Source organism: Salmo salar, chromosome 24 (assembly GCF_965601325.2).
Source record: "Salmo salar chromosome 24, fSalSal1, whole genome shotgun sequence".
Lineage (NCBI taxonomy): Eukaryota > Metazoa > Chordata > Actinopteri > Salmoniformes > Salmonidae > Salmo > Salmo salar.
In genome coordinates, this window is record NC_138314.1 from 38,675,001 (window position 1) to 38,695,216 (window position 20,216).

At 43.6% G+C, this 20,216-nt stretch overlaps 1 protein-coding gene across 3 annotated transcripts in view; it reads left to right on the forward strand.

The window, feature by feature from the left end:
• Window positions 1-20,216, forward strand: part of LOC106585847 (semaphorin-6A) — a 105,612-nt gene that overhangs the window by 81,570 nt on the left and 3,826 nt on the right. The window contains exons 17-19 of one of the 3 annotated variants that reach the window (XM_014172532.3): window positions 2,102-2,122; window positions 2,316-2,357; window positions 4,465-4,620. In XM_014172532.3, the coding sequence (XP_014028007.1) occupies window positions 2,102-2,122; window positions 2,316-2,357; window positions 4,465-4,620 (219 nt within the window). The remainder of the gene's footprint in view (window positions 1-2,101; window positions 2,123-2,315; window positions 2,358-4,464; window positions 4,621-20,216) is intronic. The other 2 variants (XM_014172533.3, XM_014172536.3) reach the window with 2 other exon arrangements.

Sequence of the window (20,216 nt, forward strand, 5' to 3'; positions counted from 1 at the left end):
TAGACCAGAATAGACTGTTCACATTCCTTTAGAGAAGCACCGTAGACCAGAATAGACTGTTCACATTCCTTTAGAGAAACACTGTAGACCAGAATAGACTGTTCACATTCCTTTAGAGAAACACCGTAGACCAGAATAGACTGTTCACATTCCTTTAGAGAAACACCATAGACCAGAATAGACTGTTCACATTCCTTTAGAGAAACACAATAGACCAGAATAGACTGTTCACATTCCTTTAGAGAAGCACCGTAGACCACAATAGACTGTTCACATTCCTTTAGAGAAGCACCGTAGACCACAATAGACTGTTCACATTCCTTTAGAGAAGCACCGTAGACCAGAATAGACTGTTCACATTCCTTTAGAGAAGCACCGTAGACCAGAATAGATGAGAATGTCGATAAGTATTGAACAGGCAGTCGATTCTCAATTACTTTAGGCCTTTTCACATTGCATTATTCTTAGCCCTGTAATATCTTGCTTATAGCCTAGCATTTGATTTCCAACAGTGATGGTTTGTATAAACCTTGCTCTCTGCCTATCTAACCTCGGAAACAATGTTACACTTTTGAAATTCGATCTCGCCCCTGTACAGAGAATGCTGTGCATGAACGAGACCTCAACTTTTCTGATCCAGGCGAAATCATGCAACAGTATTATTATCATGGATATATCCAATTAATAGTCAATGGAAAAGCTATGAAAACACAGCCGTGCTAAAAAAGTTGTTTTGTAATTAACTTGAGTGTACAGTTGCTTTTCTACAACGGGTTAGCTAACCAACTAAGGCTAACACAGTCACAACAAACCGCGCAACTAGAATAACAGAAAAGTAGCTGCATTTGTGTTTGTTTTACCTGTTTTTCTATTTACCTTTCTTTGTAAAAATGATCTTATTCATGATTTTGACTGGCTGAGAAAAGATGTCCTGACACGTTAATTCTTAATAGGACAGTGGAGATGTTGAGACAGACAGAAACGTTTGTACAAACCCCCGTTGTTGGAAACCAAATGTTAGGCTAGAAGCAAGGGGAAACAATGTCTACATGCTTTTTACAGTGGAGATCAAGTTAATGAATTGGCTGTCTGGGGCCTCCAGAGTGGAGCAGCAGTCTAAGGCATTGCATCGCAGTGCTTGAGGCTTCACTACAGCCCCGGGTTTGATCCCAGGCTGTGCCACAACCAGCCGTGACCAGGAGACCCATGAGGCGGTGCACAATTGGCCCAGCGTCGTCTGGGTTAGGGGAGGGTTTGGCCGGCTGGGATTTCCTTGTCCCATCACGCTCTAGCGACTCCTTGTGGCGGGCCGGGCACCAGCAAGCTGACAACGGTTGCCAGCTGGACGGTGTTTCCTTCGACACATTGGTGCGGCTGGTTTCCAGGTTAAGCGAGCAGTGTGTCAAGAAGCAGTGTGACTTGGCAGGGCCGTGTTTCGGAGGACGCATGGCTCTCGACCTTCGCCTCTCCCGAGTCCGTAGGAGAGTTCCAGCGATGGAACAAGACAGGGAACTTCGAATTGGATATCACGAAAAAGGGGTAAAAAACTAAAACAAACAATTGGCTGGCTGGGCTGATGGGCACTGGATGAGTAGGGATTTCTCAGATGGAGCAGAAAACAAAATGTCCATTTTTGCTTCATAGGCTTACCCGTGCAAAACATAGTTTTTTTTTTTATATTGCTTAGAACACGTCTCAATCAATCATAATGCTTGTTTTAACCAACCCATTGTAGAATATTAATTTACTGCATTACAGGCATCACAAGCATTTGTAAATTAAGTGAGAGTGCGGCTTTTGTGATTGGACAGTGAGCATTCTAGGCGTTGTTCTTGACCCTGATTCACACTGGCTATTTTGGCACAGTGTTTCTGGGGCTAACCCTGAAAAGTTGATGCTAACCCTGCTCCTGAGCAGAGCCAGCTAGCCCTGGCCTAAGGTGAACATTCGCTTAGCCCAGGGCAAAAATGTCCTTCAGCCCTTGGCTAAGGTGCATTGTGAACGTGCCTTTTGAAGAGATGGTTTAGATCATGCCAATGTATTTTTTGCTTTTGTTCTTTGAAAAAAACGAATTAACACATTTTTCCTTTGATTTTTTTAGATGCGTTTGTGGCCCTCAACGGTAAGTACCAAACCTGAGGTAACGAGATGATACCTCCCCTCACACGTATTTATTTTCAGCTCTTCCGTTCAATCAATTCTTTGCTCTCACCATAATGAAACCCCGCCCACTATTTCACGAGAAGCTAAACGAGCTGAGCTTTAATTGAAATGTTTCATTTTCTTTATTTTCTTCATTCCTTTTCTTGTTGTAGACGTTCAGTCCAGTCCTCACAGTCATGAAAGGCCTCGTCATGGTCAGTTTACTTTTGTTTTCCCACAGTTTGTCATATATAGTGTAATTCTCTAGCATCTAGAACCTTTCCTAATCTACTCCTCAGTGTTCCGAGTCCAGATCTTCCCTCTCCTCCACCCCTCCTCCTGCCCTGTTCTGCTCTGCTGTGATGGACCTCTAGACTGTGATGCAATAGCATTGATTTGTCCTAACCTTTGTTTCCCTAATTGGATGGATCTTGTTGTTAATAGAAAAGGCCTCCATGGTTCACTGTGGTTCACCAGACTCATCAAGGTGCATGAAAACGATGGAGGTTGTTGACAGAGGCTAAACACAAGCTCACTGCTGTAGAAGCTCCAACATTTTCCATACAAACCCACAGCACTGCTGCACGGTACCACTAGCTTACAGCAAGAATACTCACGCAGACACACGCAGACAGACAGCACAATTCAATTCCACACTTACATCTATTGAATGTGTTTATGCTCGATTCTTGGTGCTGGTTGATTAAACAATTTTCCCTCCAGGCTTATGAAGAAGAATGATAAACAGTCTTGATTAGCCTGCAACGATGTCACAGTCCTCCATAGCAACTCACACTTCATCTATACAAAACCAAGCATTCACACTCCCATATGGAATGACAAGAATAGCAATTTTTTGGGGGTGATAACATTCCAGATATAATCCCTTTTCTTCCCTACTGTGTTCCCCCATTTCTTCCTGTCAGATTTCAGGTGAAATACAAAGCGTTTGTATTTAAATGCAGCCCTGCAGTTGTGAGTGTTTGTTTCTCCCTGTAGGTATGACTGTGTATTTCAGGCAGTCAAACCCAAGCGTTTCAAACACAGACTGTTGATATAGTGCTGAAGACGAATGCCCTTTCTTTCCCCCCAGACGAGCCCTCTCCTCCTCTCCTCCTCTGTTAAACTTTTTAAAAAAGGAATCTGCACAAGTCGGCAGTTTAGGATTTTCTTTTCCAAGGAGCTGGTGCTGTGCCTCTGTATGTGTGTCATCTGACTGAAATGCACTTCCCTTGGCCGAAGAAAATGAATTATAAAAAAGTCCTGTCACACTAATCTCTCAGCCCACGGTGCATTGTTAAATAAATCATTTTAATGATTACCACGCGGAGGCTTGGGGGCTGTTGTGCACGGTAGACAAACGGCAACAATCCCAGCCCCCTACCACCTCCCTTCCTCTCCCTACCCCCACCACCAGCCTCTCAGCAACCATCACCCCCTCATGGGAAAGCGTGTTAAAATGGTTTACTGGGAGCTGGCCTGATTAACATACGAGCTGTTGATTACAGTATGGCTGCTGGTCTCCTGAAAGGAGAATCAAGTTATTGCTCTAAACAGGAGAGACGTGAGGATGGACACTGATAATGGGATTTATATGGACATTCTTGATAGAGGAGCCACAAAAAGATACAGGCTGGAACCAAATGAAGGAGAATGAATGTGGATATTGATACAACATAGAAAAATAACAGAGTATGGGATGGACTCGTTTTGTTTTAGTCCAGCTGTAACTGTGGCCAGCAGTGCACTGTCATTGATGAGTGTAATCAGTAGGGCAATTTAGGTTAAAGGACATTAATATCTTAATTATCCTTCATGATTAATTTGGTCATGTTGTTGGGCTTTTTCAAAGCACTCTGCTAAATATAGCTGATGGATTGACATTGAAACGTAGTGGGTAGAGAAGAGCAGAGAACGAAAACAGAAGACAGGTTTGTTAGGGAGCGATGAGGACTTTTTCTTGCTCTTCATATAAAGGTAAGCCTCCCTGAGGTGATTCTGTGAGAGGCTTTTTAGTCTGAGCCAGCGGCAGCGTGACATGTAAGTGAGAACAGGAGAGGTTCTCCTCTCCTGAGCCACATACCCTCTCTCTCTCTCTCTCTCCTCTCTCTCTCAAGTCACAGCTCTCTGGAGATACAGGGCCCAGTAATGAGCTGCCCAGGATCACCTCACCAGGGAGGCAGGAAGGCAGGAAGGGACACACACACTGCTTTGTGACTTCGCACAGCCCATCTGCCCCCCGAAAGAGTGTGTTTGTGTGCATGCGTATATGTGTGTGTAAGAGAGAGTGTGAGGAGAGTTAACCTGTGTTGTGTCCGGCAGGCCATCCCACCCTCCCATTCCCCACCACGGCCCACCCCCAAGCAGGAGGACCCCTGGGTCGGGGCGGCATGGTGGAGCAGGCGGACCCCCCCATGCCCTCAGATAAGAGGGACCCCTATATGGCGGTGCCCTCTCAGACCCAGCAGGACGCCACTGGTAAGCCTTGGAATAGAAGAGTCCATTTCTCCTGTGGCAGGGATGAAGTTTACCGTGTCTGCTTCCAACTGACCAGCCCAGAACTGTAACAGTGTCAGGAGAGAACAAATTGCCTCACCCCGTAGAGAGATTTATTAAACAAAGAGTTTAATGTCCCTGAGGAGATGTAATATACACACCATTACACTTCAGGAAGAAGAAAAAAATTAAGATTGCTATGTATTTATTTCCACAAGAAGATGGCCCCAGCTTTATCTTGTGCAGGAGCATGATATGGACGGCCCTTTTTGCCGTGTTAACATCCCAGCTGGCTCAAGGTCACTTTAAGCCCAGACACATAAAGACAACCAGAGAAAACACAGCTGTGATTACACTGATCAATGCCCTGTCCTGTAATAAAGGATAAACCATTAGAAGTTCCATTACATCAAATGTAATGTCTCCCTGGTACATTACTGAAGTCATCTTATTAGATGACTGGCTGCCTGAGTAGATATTGATAATCAATAAGGATGATTAGAGGTGACCGTAGACATCCACAGAACACACGCTCGCACACACGTACGCACACACACTTACACACTCACACACACACCAACGAGGAGTGCAGCTCTGTGTGTGTGTGTTAGGGTGAGGTCATCATATCTCTCTGGGGCGTGGCAGTGTGTGTAGTCTCCTGGGTGGTACTCTATGGCTGCGTCCCAATTCTCTGCCATTCCCTTCTCCAGAAGTGAGCACTTCCCATTGTGGATTTTAAAAGCATTGGATTGGTGAAAACATTGACTGGAAGGAGTTTCTAGCTTTGTTAAATCTATGATAGGAAGTTTAATGTGGGAGAAAGGTGGAGAATGGGGATGCAGTCTAGATGAATCTCAGTGAGCTATCTGTTGCTCTCCTCTCGCTCTTTCCTCTCTGGGAGCTGGAACCAGACAACTGTAGCCAGACCAGACAGACACAATGGTGGCAGAGACTACAGCATGCTTAGACAGTATCACTGTGGTGTTGCTACCCTCGTTGCTGTTACCTGGGACCTGACTGGCCCCGTCCATCATGGCAACCGTCATGGCAACCCAGTTCACAGCAACAAGGGCTCACATTCAAACCAAGCTTCTCAGTGTTTTTCTTTTCAACAACAATTTTGCAGCTTGTCTCAGTATTATCAGTTCAATTTCAGCTCAAGTTGCTTTTTTGTGTTTAAAGTGAGCTCTGACATTGCCTGTTTTGGTTCTGTGAGTGACTGTATTTGCATGGCTTGTTTTTCAACTCTTGCTTGACAATTTATTTCCCTGCTTTGATTGTATTAAAGCACCATTTTGCCTACATGCAGCTTAAAGTGTCCCTGCATGGCAAGTTGAGCACCACTGTCTGCAGTACTCATCTCCTGATGTCCTTATCCTAGAGGTCTTCAAGGGTCCAGAAAGTTGGATCCATTCCAAAATGGATCCGTGGCTTTTCCACCCGACTCGCGATATGCATAAATATATATATTTTTAAACGGAGAACCGTTCCGAATGGACCCGAGGACAGTCAGGCTGTGGAAAACAGACCAATACAGACCCGTGTTGGTTCGGATCCGAGAGACCCGTTCAGACCCGAGAGAAAGAAAGCTCTTACTGGGCGCAGACCAGCGCCATCAATAAACAAGCCATATTGGCCAAATGATCCACAGTTACGTGTCCTTAAAAACTGACTAGAACAAATTACAGAAAACCTTTTCATTGTGTTTGGATGTGTAGCATATTCCAAACATAGTCTATTGGTTTTTGCTTGTCCATTTCACTGTTCAGTTGTCGGAGATCTGAGCAATAAATGTATCAGGGCATTGCATGCATATAGGCCTAGTCATCCACTGTATGACATGAATATTAAAACAATATATACTGCTCCAAAAAATAAAAGGAACACTTAAACAACACAATGTAACTCCAAGTCAATCACACTTCTGTGAAATCAAACTGTCCACTTAGGAAGCAACACTGATTGACAATAAATTTCACATGCTGTTGTGCAAATGGAATAGACAACAGGTGGAAATTATAGGCAACAAGCAAGACACCCCCAATAAAGGAGTGGTTCTGCAGGTAGTAACCACAGACCACTTTTCAGTTCCTATGCTTCCTGGCTGATGTTTTGGTCACTTTTGAATGCTGGCGGTGCTTTCACTCTAGTGGTAGCATGAGACGGAGTCTACAACCCACACAAGTGGCTCAGGTAGTGCAGCTCATCCAGGATGGCACATCAATGCGAGCTGTGGCAAGAAGGTTTGCTGTGTCTGTCAGCGTAGTGTCCAGAGCATGGAGGCGCTACCAGGAGACAGGCCAGTACATCAGGAGACGTGGAGGAGGCCGTAGGAGGGCAACAACCCAGTAGCAGGACCGCTACCTCCGCCTTTGTGCAAGGAGGAGCAGGAGGAGCACTACCAGAGCCCTGCAAAATGACCTCCAGCAGGCCACAAATGTGCATGTGTCTGCTCAAACGGTCAGAAACAGACTCCATGAGGGTGGTATGAGGGCCCGACGTCCACAGGTGGGGGTTGTGCTTACAGCCCAACACCGTGCAGGACGTTTGGCATTTGCCAGAGAACACCAAGATTGGCAAATTCGCCACTGGCGCCCTGTGCTCTTCACAGATGAAAGCAGGTTCACACTGAGCACATGTGACAGACGTGACAGTCTGGAGACGCCGTGGAGAACGTTCTGCTGCCTGCAACATCCTCCAGCATGACCGGTTTGGCGGTGGGTCAGTCATGGTGTAGGGTGGCATTTCTTTGGGGGGCCGCACAGCCCTCCATGTGCTCGCCAGAGGTAGCCTGACTGCCATTAGGTACCGAGAGGAGATCCTCAGACCCCTTGTAAGACCATATGCTGGTGCGGTTGGCCCTGGGTTCCTCCTAATGCAAGTCAATGCTAGACATCATGTGGCTGGAGTGTGTCAGCAGTTCCTGCAAGAGGAAGGCCCGCCCGTTCCCCAGACCTGAATCCAATTGAGCACATCTGGGTCATCATGTCTCGCTCCATCCACCAACGCCACGTTGCACCACAGACTGTCCAGGAGTTGGCGGATGCTTTAGTCCAGGTCTGGGAGGAGATCCCTCAGGAGACCATCCGCCACCTCATCAGGAGCATGCCCAGGCGTTGTAGGGAGGTCATACAGGCACGTGGAGGCCACACACACTACTGAGCCTCATTTTGACTTGTTTTAAGGACATAACATCAAAGTTGGATCAGCCTGTAGTGTGGTTTTCCACTTTAATTTTGAGTGTGACTCCAAATCCAGACCTCCATGGGTTGATAAATTGGATTTCCATTGATTATTTTTGTGTGATTTTGTTGTCAGCACATTCAACTATGTAAAGAAAAAAGTATTTAATAAGATTATTTCTTTCATTCAGATCTAGGATGTGTTGTTTAAGTGTTCCCTTTATTTTTTTGAGCAGTGTATATTAAAGAAGACAAGCTAGCCATGTTCCCGACATCAACATGTATTTCTTAGAGGCTACTACTGCAATACAGATATAGGCATACAGAAGGAGGCTAATTTGTACATTTTCTATCAGAATATATTTGATAAAGATAAGGATTATATTGTTAGATTAAAGTAGTAACTCTGGTAGGGCTGAAACATTCTTTCCCACCTCTAGCTCAACTGTCGGAGTCAGTTGGAGCGCTGGTGAGTACTGCCTTCATAGGCCTGCAGTAGCTGAGCCTGATAATAGCCAGCTGGTGAGTACTGCCTTCATAGGCCTGCAGTAGCTAAGACAAATAATAGCCAGCTGGTGCGTACTGCCTTCATAGGCCTGCAGTAGCTGAGCCTGATAATAGCCAGCTGGTGCGTACTGCCTTCATAGGCCTGCAGTAGCTAAGCCTAATAATAGCCAGCTGGTGAGTACTGCCTTCATAGGCCTGCAGTAGCTAAGACTAATAATAGCCAGCTGGTGCGTACTGCCTTCATAGGCCTGCAGTAGCTAAGCCTGATAATAGTCAGCTGGTGCGTACTGCCTTCATAGGCCTGCAGTAGCTAAGACAAATAATAGCCAGCTGGTGCGTACTGCCTTCATAGGCCTGCAGTAGCTAAGCCTGATAATAGCCAGCTTGTGCGTACTGCCTTCATAGGCCTGCAGTAGCTAAGACCGATAATAGCCAGCTGGTGCTTACTGCCTTCATAGGCCTGCAGTAGCTAAGACAAATAATAGCCAGCTGGTGCGTACTGCCTTCATAGGCCTGCAGTAGCTAAGCCTAATAATAGCCAGCTGGTGCGTACTGCCTTCATAGGCCTGCAGTAGCTAAGACTGATAATAGCCAGCTGGTGAGTACTGCCTTCATAGGCCTGCAGTAGTTAAGCCTAATAATAGCCAGCTGGTGCGTACTGCCTTCATAGGCCTGCAGTAGCTAAGCCTAATAATAGCCAGCTGGTGAGTACTGCCTTCATAGGCCTGCAGTAGCTAAGACAAATAATAGCCATGCTACACCAAACCTTCACAAAAGTTGCTTAACTTTAAAAATGTATTAAAGTAATTGCTTGTATGGAAAATATGAACAGGTTATTATATTGCGTCATTAAATTAATTACGAACAAAGGTGATTGCCTACCGTACCCAACAAATGACAGCGATAGGCTAATGCTATTTATTTTACAACAGACCTAATTTTAACCTTAAAATACACTGAACAAAAATATAAACGCAACATGTAAAGTGTTGGTCCCATGTTTCATGAGCTGAAATAAAAGATCTCAGAAATGTTCCATATACACAAAAAACATATTTATCTCAAATGTTGTGCACAAATTTGTTTACATCCCTTTTAGTGGACATTTCTCCTTTGCCAAGATAATCCTGACAGGTGTGGCATATCAAGAAGATGATTAAACAGCATGATCATTACACAGGTGCACCTTGGGCTGGGGACAATAAAAGGCCACTAAAATGTGCAGTTTTGTCACACAACGTAATGCCACAATGTCTCAAGTTTTGAGGGAGCATGTAATTGGCATGCTGACTGCAGGAATGCCCACCAGAGCTGATGCCAGATAATTTAATGTTCATTTCTCTACCATAAGCCTCCTCCAACGTCATTTTAGAGAATTTGGCAGTACGTCCAACCGGCCTCACAAGCTGTTCTTGTCTATTAATGTTCTGTATTATGTTATGTTTCATGTTTTGTGTGGACCCCAGGAAGAGTAGCTGCTGCTTTTGCAACAGCTAATGGGGATCCTAATAAAATACCAAATGCCAATCGCAGACCACGTGTATGGCGTTGTGTGGGCGAGTGGTTTGCTGATGCCAACGCTGTGAACAGATTGGCCCATGGTGGAGGTGGGCTTATGGTATGGGCAGACATAAGCTACGAACACAATTGCATTTTATCGATGGCAATTTGAATGCACAAAAATACCATGATGAGATCCTGAGGGCCATTTTTGTAAGGTATCTGTGACCAACAGATGCATACCTGTATTTCCAGTCATGTGAAATCCATAGATTAGGGCCTAATACATTTATTTAAATTGACTGATTTCCTTATATGAACTGTAACTCAGTAAAATCTTTGACATTTTTGCATGTTGTGTTTATATTTTTGTTCAATATAAATATGGAGCACAACATTAAAGACAGAACTTAATTTAGCCAACAAAAATATCTCAACAAAATTAAACAAAACACTTTTTGCATAGGCTATTTAAATAACTTGTTTAGATGATTAAATTGCCCTACAATAATAATAATAATTTACAATAATAATAATAATGACTAAACAATCGATAATAAATACAAAAATAAATCAAAGGTAGAAAATTGCATCAAACCTCAATAGCGAGTTGCACACAGTCCATTTGGCTGCACCAATGTTCTTCTAATCTTTGTCCACTACAATATTAAAACTTGTCCCCGAGGATATTCTCCTTGTCGGCTCCTATTCACTATACTCTTTCTCCTCTAACTTTCATTTTACTTCAATGAAAAAAGACTCCAACTTCACAGTCAACAGTAGCCTAGGCCAAGGCTCCAGTTTCAGCCGGATATTAGCTTTATTAGTTTTATTGAGTTGCAATTGGCTGACCCAGATAACAAGCTCGCACAGTTCTCATTACACAAACACTAAATTAACAGAGGACAGGTCCAATCGGGTCCATTCGGTAAATACATTTTAATTGCACATACCCGAGACCCGTTGCAATTATATCAGACCCGTCCCAGATCCGAGACAAAAGTCAGAATTTAGGACCAGGATCCGCTCGTGTCCCGGGTCGGATCTCTGAATGTTGTGTCTGTTGAAACCACGAAGACCTCTACTTTATCCCTCTTTCACCTGCGCAAGTGCACCTCTCTTCTCATTCCTAGCTCCAGGTGCCGAATGTACTGTGAAAACACAACAGGAGAGCCAATCTAATACATCAAGGTTATAGGTCCTGACAGCCTCTATCTCTTAGCATAACCATAGACATCAAACCTCCCTCTTAGCCAAATCAATAAGAATACTGTACATACAGTACAGGGAAATCTGAATTCATCATCACCAGAAGATGTTTTGAAATAAATGAAGCTTTAAATATCAAAGACTTATAACTCCCCAAATTCTTAGCCCCCAGATTCATCCCTGCTAGCAATTAAAATTACATGACATTCCAACTTCCTGTTCGCAGCTCACTCATTTTGGGATCCTTATCTGTTAATGAATATGACAGTATCAATATGTATTAGGGCAACACATTGGAATAATTAGAATGGTAAAACAGTGGATATTTAGTAACTCCCCATCTACCAGATGAGAGCACCACTGTTGCTTGGTGACCATTTCTGGCTTTCACAGTACATTTGAGCACAGTTGTGTCTGGGCTCATCTATCTGTGTGATATCCCACCTCTCCCCCACGACCCTCCCTCCCTCCCTGCACACCACTGTCCGTTACCATTGTGAACAGTCTCCCTTCCACAGGACCTTTCATCTGTCCAGATGGAATGTTCCAAGGCTGTACCTTATTGTAGTGCAAATGAATTACTAACCGTATTTATGGAGCATCCTACCCCCTACCAACTGGAGTTATACCTATCTATCTGTCCCCTGCCCTGTCTGAGGGAATGAGTCCTGTACTCCCCCTCTCTCCCTCCTCCACCCCGCCGACCTGTGGCCATCTCTGTGTGTCTCTTCAATTTATGGGTTCATTACAAAAGCTATCCAGATGGAGGGAGGGAGGGAAGGAAGGAAGGAAAGGGAGGCTTTCTCTCCCGTTGCTCTGTGGCCTATGTCGTCTGTTCCACGTAGAGTCACTTTTCTAATGCCTGAACGGTATGTGTCCACAACTAACTCTCACTTTAACTCCCTGGCTCAGGTTGGAATGGCATCTGTGTTTATGAAAATAAATCATCTGGTTGTGTACCATGAAGGGTAGATGTGTATAGGACATGGGAACATATTTTGTTATGCTGGAAACCATTCTCAGTGTGTTTCTTCTAATGGTTCACTATTAATGAAATGGGCATAAATCAACAAACGTGTCTGTTTTCCCCGGACAGTTTCGCTTTTCAATATTGCATGTTTACATGTGCATTCTATATGTATATTTCATCATTGTTTTAGACATAGGCCTTTTTTATTCAATTAACAATATTATTCACATGGTGGTGATTTGCACCCTGGTTGTCATAGCATACACTCTACCTTCTGGTTGTCATAGCATACACTCTACCTTCTGGTTGTCATAGCAAACACTCTACCTTCTGGTTGTCATAGCAAACACTCTACCTTCTGGTTGTCATAGCAAACACTCTACCTTCTGGTTGTCATAGCATACACTCTACCTTCTGGTTGTCATAGCAAACACTCTACCTTCTGGTTGTCATAGCATACACTCTACCTTCTGGTTGTCATAGCATACACTCTACCTTCTGGTTGTCATAGCAAACACTCTACCTTCTGGTTGTCATAGCAAACACTCTACCTTCTGGTTGTCATAGCAAACACTACCTTCTGGTTGTTTGGGGCGGCAGGTAGCCTAGTGGTTAGAGCGTTGGACTAGTAAGCGAAAGGTTGTAAGATTGAATCCCCAAGCTGACAAGGTAAAAATCTTTCATTCTGCCGCTGAACAAGGCAGTTAACCCACTGTTCCTAGGCATTAAGAATTTGTTCTTAACTGACTTGCCTAGTTAAATAAATAATTACCTTCTGGTTATCATAGAAAACACTACCTTCTGGTTGTCAAAGCAAATACTCAACCTCCTGGCTTGAACACACCACTATCAGGCTGAAAAGTTTGTAGGGGAGTCTGAATAAAGGGAAAAACAGAAATGAGGTCCTCAATGATCTGATTACTCAGGAAGCCTCTGATTACATACCCTGTAATGTTAAGGTGAACCTAGGGAGACGATGTTATGTCATCTCCTATGGATTCTAAGTATGTTTGATCTATTTAGACTGTTTAGTAATAATGTTTGCAGAGGTCAGAAAAATAATCAGACCTGTTACTTTTTCTATTGTGTACTTCCGCCATTTATATCGAGCTTCAAGCAACAGGCTTCCTTCCTCCCCATTAGCTTGCATTGTGTTGCCCTGCTAGGTTGTCTTTTTCCTCCGCCTCAGAGAACATATACAGTGCAGTACGTCTGCATTTCACAGGATCCACATGGGTCTTTCCTCTTTGTGTCTTTCAGAGGTGTTCTTACATTATAAACCCGAGGCGCTCTATTTAATCCATTCACCGTAAAATGCATCGCAATTCAAATAAGTGATTTTCATTTCCACAGTTTGATCTGAGTAGATCTCCACATGCTTAGCTTGAGCACAGTGTTCTCCATCTTAAATAGGTGGGGCTTTAAGCGATAATTGTAAATAATGAAAAATAAAAATAGAGTCCTAAAAGGTTCTTATGTACCCATGACTCAAACAGAGTACAAAAAACAGAGTGGACAAAACATTAAGAACACCTTCCTATCATTGAGTTGCACCCCCTTTTGTCCTCAGAACAGCCTCAATTTGTCAAGGCATGGACTACAAGGTGTCCAAAGCGTTCCACAGGGATCCTGGCCCATGTTGACTCCAATGCTTCCCACAGTTGTCTCAAATTGCCTGGATGTCCTTTGGGTGATGAACCATCCATGATAAACACGGGAAACTGTTGAGCGTGAAAAACCCAGCAGCGTTGCAGTTCTTCACACACTCAAACCGGTGCGCCTGCCTGGCACCTACTACCAATACCCCTTTCAAAGGCACTTAAATATTTTGTCTTTCCCATTCACCCTCTAAATGGCACACATACACAATCCATGTCTAAATTGTCTCAAGGCTAAAAATCCTTCTTTAACCTGTCTCCTCCCCTCCATCTACACTGATTTGAAGTGGATTTAACAAGTGACATCAATAAAGGATCATAGCTCATAACTCGGTGTATATGCCCAATCAAATAGAGGGATATTCTCTCAGAGCCTCTGACTAAAGAGTTACAGTACATATAAATATATGTTGTAACTGAGCAGAGACTATGTAAATACATTAATATCCGTAGATGTGTACAGTAATTGTGTATGAATTCAGTGAAGTATCCAATATGTCCATAACTCATTAATTGTTTTATTGTCAAGCATTCCCTCTGACATTGGCTCTTGGTGGACAAAGCATGTCTTGAGGGTATGCATGGAAGTGGAAAGGGTCATTCGATTAGTAATGCCTGAGTTGGGTTAATAGATAATGGCATGAACTAGCCTATACTGATTCATCCATATAATGCTAGCAGATACAGAATAGATCCTAATGGTATGAACATACAGCGCCCACTGGGGAAAAACATTGTCGTCAAAGTCATCAACGTCAGGGCATTTCCTATTTTTTTCATCCAACTTTGAACCTAAATCCAATGACATGGTGAGATGTTTTGTTGATTTCACATTAGTTGACAACTCAACTAGACATTGTTTTCTCCCATCACAGACTCTGTAGCTGTTTTAAAATCACCAATGCCCTCATGGTGAGATCCCTAAGCAGTTTCCTTCCTATCCTGCAGCTCAGTTCAGAAGGACGACTGCATCTTTGATGTGTCTGGGTGGTTTAATACATCATCCACTGCATCATTATTAACTTGACCATGCTTAAAGACATATTCAATGTCTGATTTGTTATTGTTACCCATCTACCAATCACTGCCCTTCTTTATGAGGCTTTTGAAAAGCTCCCTGGTGTTTGTAGTTGAATCTGTGCTTGAAATTCAATACTTGACTGAGGGACCTTACATATCAACATATGTCCCTCAGTCAAGTATTGAATGTATGGGGGACAGAGGAAGGGGTAGTCAATAAAAAATTGCGTCAACCCCTATTATTTCACACAGCGTGAGTCCATGTAACTTATTATGTGATTTGTTAAGCCAAATGTTACTCCTGAACTAATTTAGGCTTGCCTAAACAAAGGGGGGTGAATATTATGCAACAACTATATTATAGTTATTACATTTGTCAAAATACTTTCACGTTTACATTATGAAGTATTTTGTCTAGATCAATGACAAACAATCACAGTTAAATCTATTTCAATCCTATTGTGTAAATGAACAAAATGTGATCAAATCCAAGGTGGGTAAATACTTCTGATACCCGCTGTTGCTATAGCTACATTTAACGATGGTCTGCCTCTTCCTCTCAGTTGAAAAGACGACCATGACCACAACCATGATCTTTGAACACAGAGATGGCTTTTCTCTGAGGCACATAGCTTCCTCTAAGTGATGGTCTACTTCGTCCTCCAAGTTGAAAAGACGACCACAATCTTTGAACACAAAAATGGGGTTCTCTCCAAGGCACGGTAGATGTAACCTCAAGGCATTTCCATTCATCCTCCCTTCCAGTCAGCTGGGTCCATATTGTGTTTTGTGTTAGCACCATTTAGGGCTTTATTCAAACTGTATCGTGGAAATTCGGCGCAAAAAGCCCAATTGAAATTTAAGGCAACGTTCCCACGTTGGTAGAGACGGCATTCACTGTGAACGCTGCATATGTCGACTCAATTCAAAATGACCATAACATTTCTATCACAAAATCTGTAACGCTTCGACGATACAGACTGAATAGACCCCTTAGTCTTTCAGCATGTGGTAGGGACACATCACTGAACGCATTTCAATGTGATTGAGATATTATCATTTTCAGACAATGCCTGTGTATGCTATAGCCCCAGTCAGAGGTTATCACCCCACTCAGAGGCTAAAGCCCCACTCAGAGGCTATAGCCCCACTCAGAGGTTATAGCCCCACTCAGAGGTTATAGCCCCACTCAGAGGTTATAGCCCCACTCAGAGGTTATAGCCCTAGTCAGAGGTTATAGCCCTAGTCAGAGGTTATAGCCCTAGTCAGAGGTTATAGCCCCACTCAGAGGTTATAGCCCCACTCAGAGGTTATAGCTCCAGTCAGAAGTTATAGCCCCAGTCAGAGGTTATAGCCCCATTGAGAGGTTATAGCCCCATTGAGAGGTTATAGCCCCATTGAGAGGTTATAGCCCCATTGAGAGGTTATAGCCCCATTGAGAGGTTATAGCCCCAGTCAGAGGTTATAGCCACATTGAGAGGTTATAGCCACATTGAGAGGTTATAGCCCCATTGAGAGGTTATAGCCCCATTGAGAGGTTATAGCCCCATTGAGAGGTTATAGCCCCATTGAGAGGTTATAGCCCCAGTCAGAGGTTATAGCCCCATTGAGAGGTTATAGCCCCAGTCAGAGGTTATAGCCCCAGTCAGAGGTTATCGCCCCAGTCAGAGGTTATCGCCCCAGTCAGAGGTTATCGCCCCAGTCAGAGGTTATAGCCCCAGTCAGAGGTTATAGCCCCAGTCAGAGGTTATAGCCCCAGTCAGAGGTTATAGCCCCAGTCAGACGTTATAGCCCTAGTCAGAGGTTATAGCCCCATTGAGAGGTTATAGCCCCATTGAGAGGTTATAGCCCCATTGAGAGGTTATAGCCCCAGTCAGACGTTATAGCACCAGTCCGAGGTTATAGCACCAGTCCGAGGTTATAGCACCAGTCCGAGGTTAAAGCCCCAGTCAGAGGTTAAAGCCCCAGTCAGAGGTTAAAGCCCCAGTCAGAGGTTATAGCCCCAGTCAGAGGTTATAGCACCAGAGGTTATAGCTCCACTCAGAGGTTATAGCCACAGTCAGAGCTTATAGCCCTAGAAAACCTCACTGTGATGTAAACGGGTCTTTAAAGTCTTTCCAGACCAAGCAGGCAGTATAAGCAACAACTAGGATCCACTAACTTCACAGATTAAAGACTGTCTGTGAGAATGTTCACACATCTCTGTCACTCTAGATGACAGTGTTTCTCATTTACAAGGAAGTGCTGGGTTGTTTTGACACGTAGGAAGAATATATGAAATCTGGATTAAATATCGGTGTGACAAGGCTTTTGGAGGTTTTGACAAGGCTTTTGGAGGCTTTTGAAATTCAAATTAGATTGTTGGCTATTAAATGTATTCTGGTGGCCTTTCACTCTGCAGTCTTAGAAGAGTCAAAACTGGACGATATAAATCACTGTTTATTACCTCACACAAGATAACATCGTTATGAGGCAACAAATAATTAAAATTGCTTTCTTTAAATGTTAAGCCTCAACACGCTGTCCTAGATACTCTGGGATTCTCAATGTCAACCAAGAACATCCAAGTATTAAAAAGGTGAACATCAGTTTACTTGGTGAATGAGCCCTTCAAATGAGGGAAGCCACCTTGATTTAAAAGCCTGCTGTCTTTGGATTTGTCTGAGGCCTGCTGTCCTTTTGTTGCACCCTCTTTGAAGTTAATTTCAGAAACAATTGACTTCATACATGAAAGGTTTGGGTAGGCTTTTGGGTTTGTTTTGAACCCCCAGTCCCCCCGTTGCTTGAGGCAGGGGAGCTATGTTTGAGGGAGACCCAGTCACTGTTGGTTCAGAGAGGCATTAACCTTCCTCTTACTCTGGGAGAAGACAAACGGCCAGCTCCATAGCTCTCTTTTCTCCACAATGGACACTTAGCTCTGACATGCTCAACACCTCTGACTGTGTTGTTCTCAACTCAAATCCACCTGCCAGTATTTGAACTGCACCGTTGTGGACGATTAATATGCTTAAATTCGATGTCACAAAGATTTTGTACTAAAGTTGTCCATGATCTCCCATAATAAAACAAGCGAGACAGAGACCAATGTATTTATGTTTTAGAATGTTTGAAATGGAATGGACCAGTACTGCCAGAAAACATTTAAATGTACGGCACACAATTCTTTCGACAACATTTTTTAGAGCTGCTAACCTCAAGTGCTGTTTGGTTATACATTCGTTCCTTTTTATTTATGTATAAAGTCAAACGTTTCAGTCCAACACTTTTTAAATAAAACCTATAGCTGGATGTAATTTCAGTCACAAGACAATAACTGACAGAAAACACAGGCCTGAATTACAGTGTGCCATGCTGGCATAGAAGGGAAAGCTGAAAACGTACGCGCAGCTGGAGGCGTGTGAAACAAGAAGAAAGTGGAAGAAATGAAAGACTCTCTGATGTTACCAACATCAGATGGGAAACAGATGTTTCACATGGAGGCAGGTCATTTAGTCATCAGAGGCCTTCACATAACACGTCATCAATTAATACCACACACTAGATAAAACTTGTTACTCCTCACAGAAACCATTCAGTGAGACAACTCCGCTGATAAGCACTTCATTTGGGCGGAATGAGGAAAAAATGCTGTTTCTTTTATATTCCAGTTTTAGGACGACCGAAGCAGGATTCTAGATGTTAGTTTTACAGACACTCAACAGGCTCGCCTTTTCATTCCACGAAAGATCAGTGTCTATCTGTGTTATGGGAACCGTGATTATCCATCCAGCACCACAGTGACGTGGCCAAGCTGGAAACATAAACTGGGACTGTATCCCGAATGGCACCCTATTACCTACAGAGTGCCCCAAGGGCCATAGATAAATGTAGCACACTAAATAGGGAATAGGGTGCCTTTTGGGATACAGATTTTACATTATTCAGATCTTTATAGTACTGCTAATGACGTATGACATACTGTGTATGTATAGTATACTGTAGTACGGCACACCCGATGGAAACCAACTGCCTAATCCTCCCCTTTAAAGTAGCTCATCACCACCTCTGCATAGGTCTGATGGAAACCAACTGCCTAATCCTCCCCTTTAAAGTAGCTCATCACCACCTCTGCATAGGTCTGATGGAAACCAACTGCCTAATCCTCCCCTTTAAAGTAGCTCATCACCACCTCTGCATAGGTCTGATGGAAACCAACTGCCTAATCCTCCCCTTTAAAGTAGCTCATCACCACCTCTGCATAGGTCTGATGGAAACCAACTGCCTAATCCTCCCCTTTAAAGTAGCTCATCACCACCTCTGCATAGGTCTGATGGAAACCAACTGCCTAATCCTCCCCTTTAAAGTAGCTCATCACCACCTCTGCATAGGTCTGATGGAAACCAACTGCCTAATCCTCCCCTTTAAAGTAGCTCATCACCACCTCTGCATAGGTCTGATGGAAACCAACTGCCTAATCCTCCCCTTTAAAGTAGCTCATCACCACCTCTGCATAGGTCTGATGGAAACCAACTGCCTAATCCTCCCCTTTAAAGTAGCTCATCACCACCTCTGCATAGGTCTGATGGAAACCAACTGCCTAATCCTCCCCTTTAAAGTAGCTCATCACCACCTCTGCATAGGTCTGATGGAAACCAACTGCCTAATCCTCCCCTTTAAAGTAGCTCATCACCACCTCTGCATAGGTCTGATGGAAACCAACTGCCTAATCCTCCCCTTTAAAGTAGCTCATCACCACCTCTGCATAGGTCTGATGGAAACCAACTGCCTAATCCTCCCCTTTAAAGTAGCTCATCACCACCTCTGCATAGGTCTGATGGAAACCAACTGCCTAATCCTCCCCTTTAAAGTAGCTCATCACCACCTCTGCATAGGTCTTGTGTGATACATGCATAATACATCTGTACCTGGTGAGGACTGTATTTTTCTATGTTACTCTAGGAACATGGATGGGCATTAGATAACACATTTATCAAGGAGCTGGAGGTTATCACTTCTGTCTGTGTGTTTATTGTGATGAGGACTCCTAATGCCAGAGCTGTGCCCATTTAATTAAAAACAACCTACTGTTGTTTCATTCCATCCAATATCTTCTCTCTCTCCCTTCCTTTGCCAAGATGCTCATCATCATTTTTTGCTGCACTTTTATTGAATCATCACTTTAGTTGCCCGGAAACCAACCACCTGTCTTTTATTTGCCCGGGAACCAACCACCTGTCTTTTATTTGCCCGGGAACCAACCACCTGTCTTTTATTTGCCCGGGAACCAACCACCTGTCTTTTATTTGCCCGGGAACCAACCACCTGTCTTTTATTTGCCCGGGAACCAACCACCTGTCTTTCTTCTTCTTCTTTACAGCTGGCCCTGGAAAGTGGCCTCTAAGAAATGTATGACACAACTCCTTTGATTTGGAGGTCTAATCAGATATTTTTACTGTTATTCCCTGATATGAGATTGTATCGTAGCCATATGAAACGAGTCCCATTTGCATCGAGGGAAAAAGCTTTCCTTTTGAACGTTCATTTATCTAATAT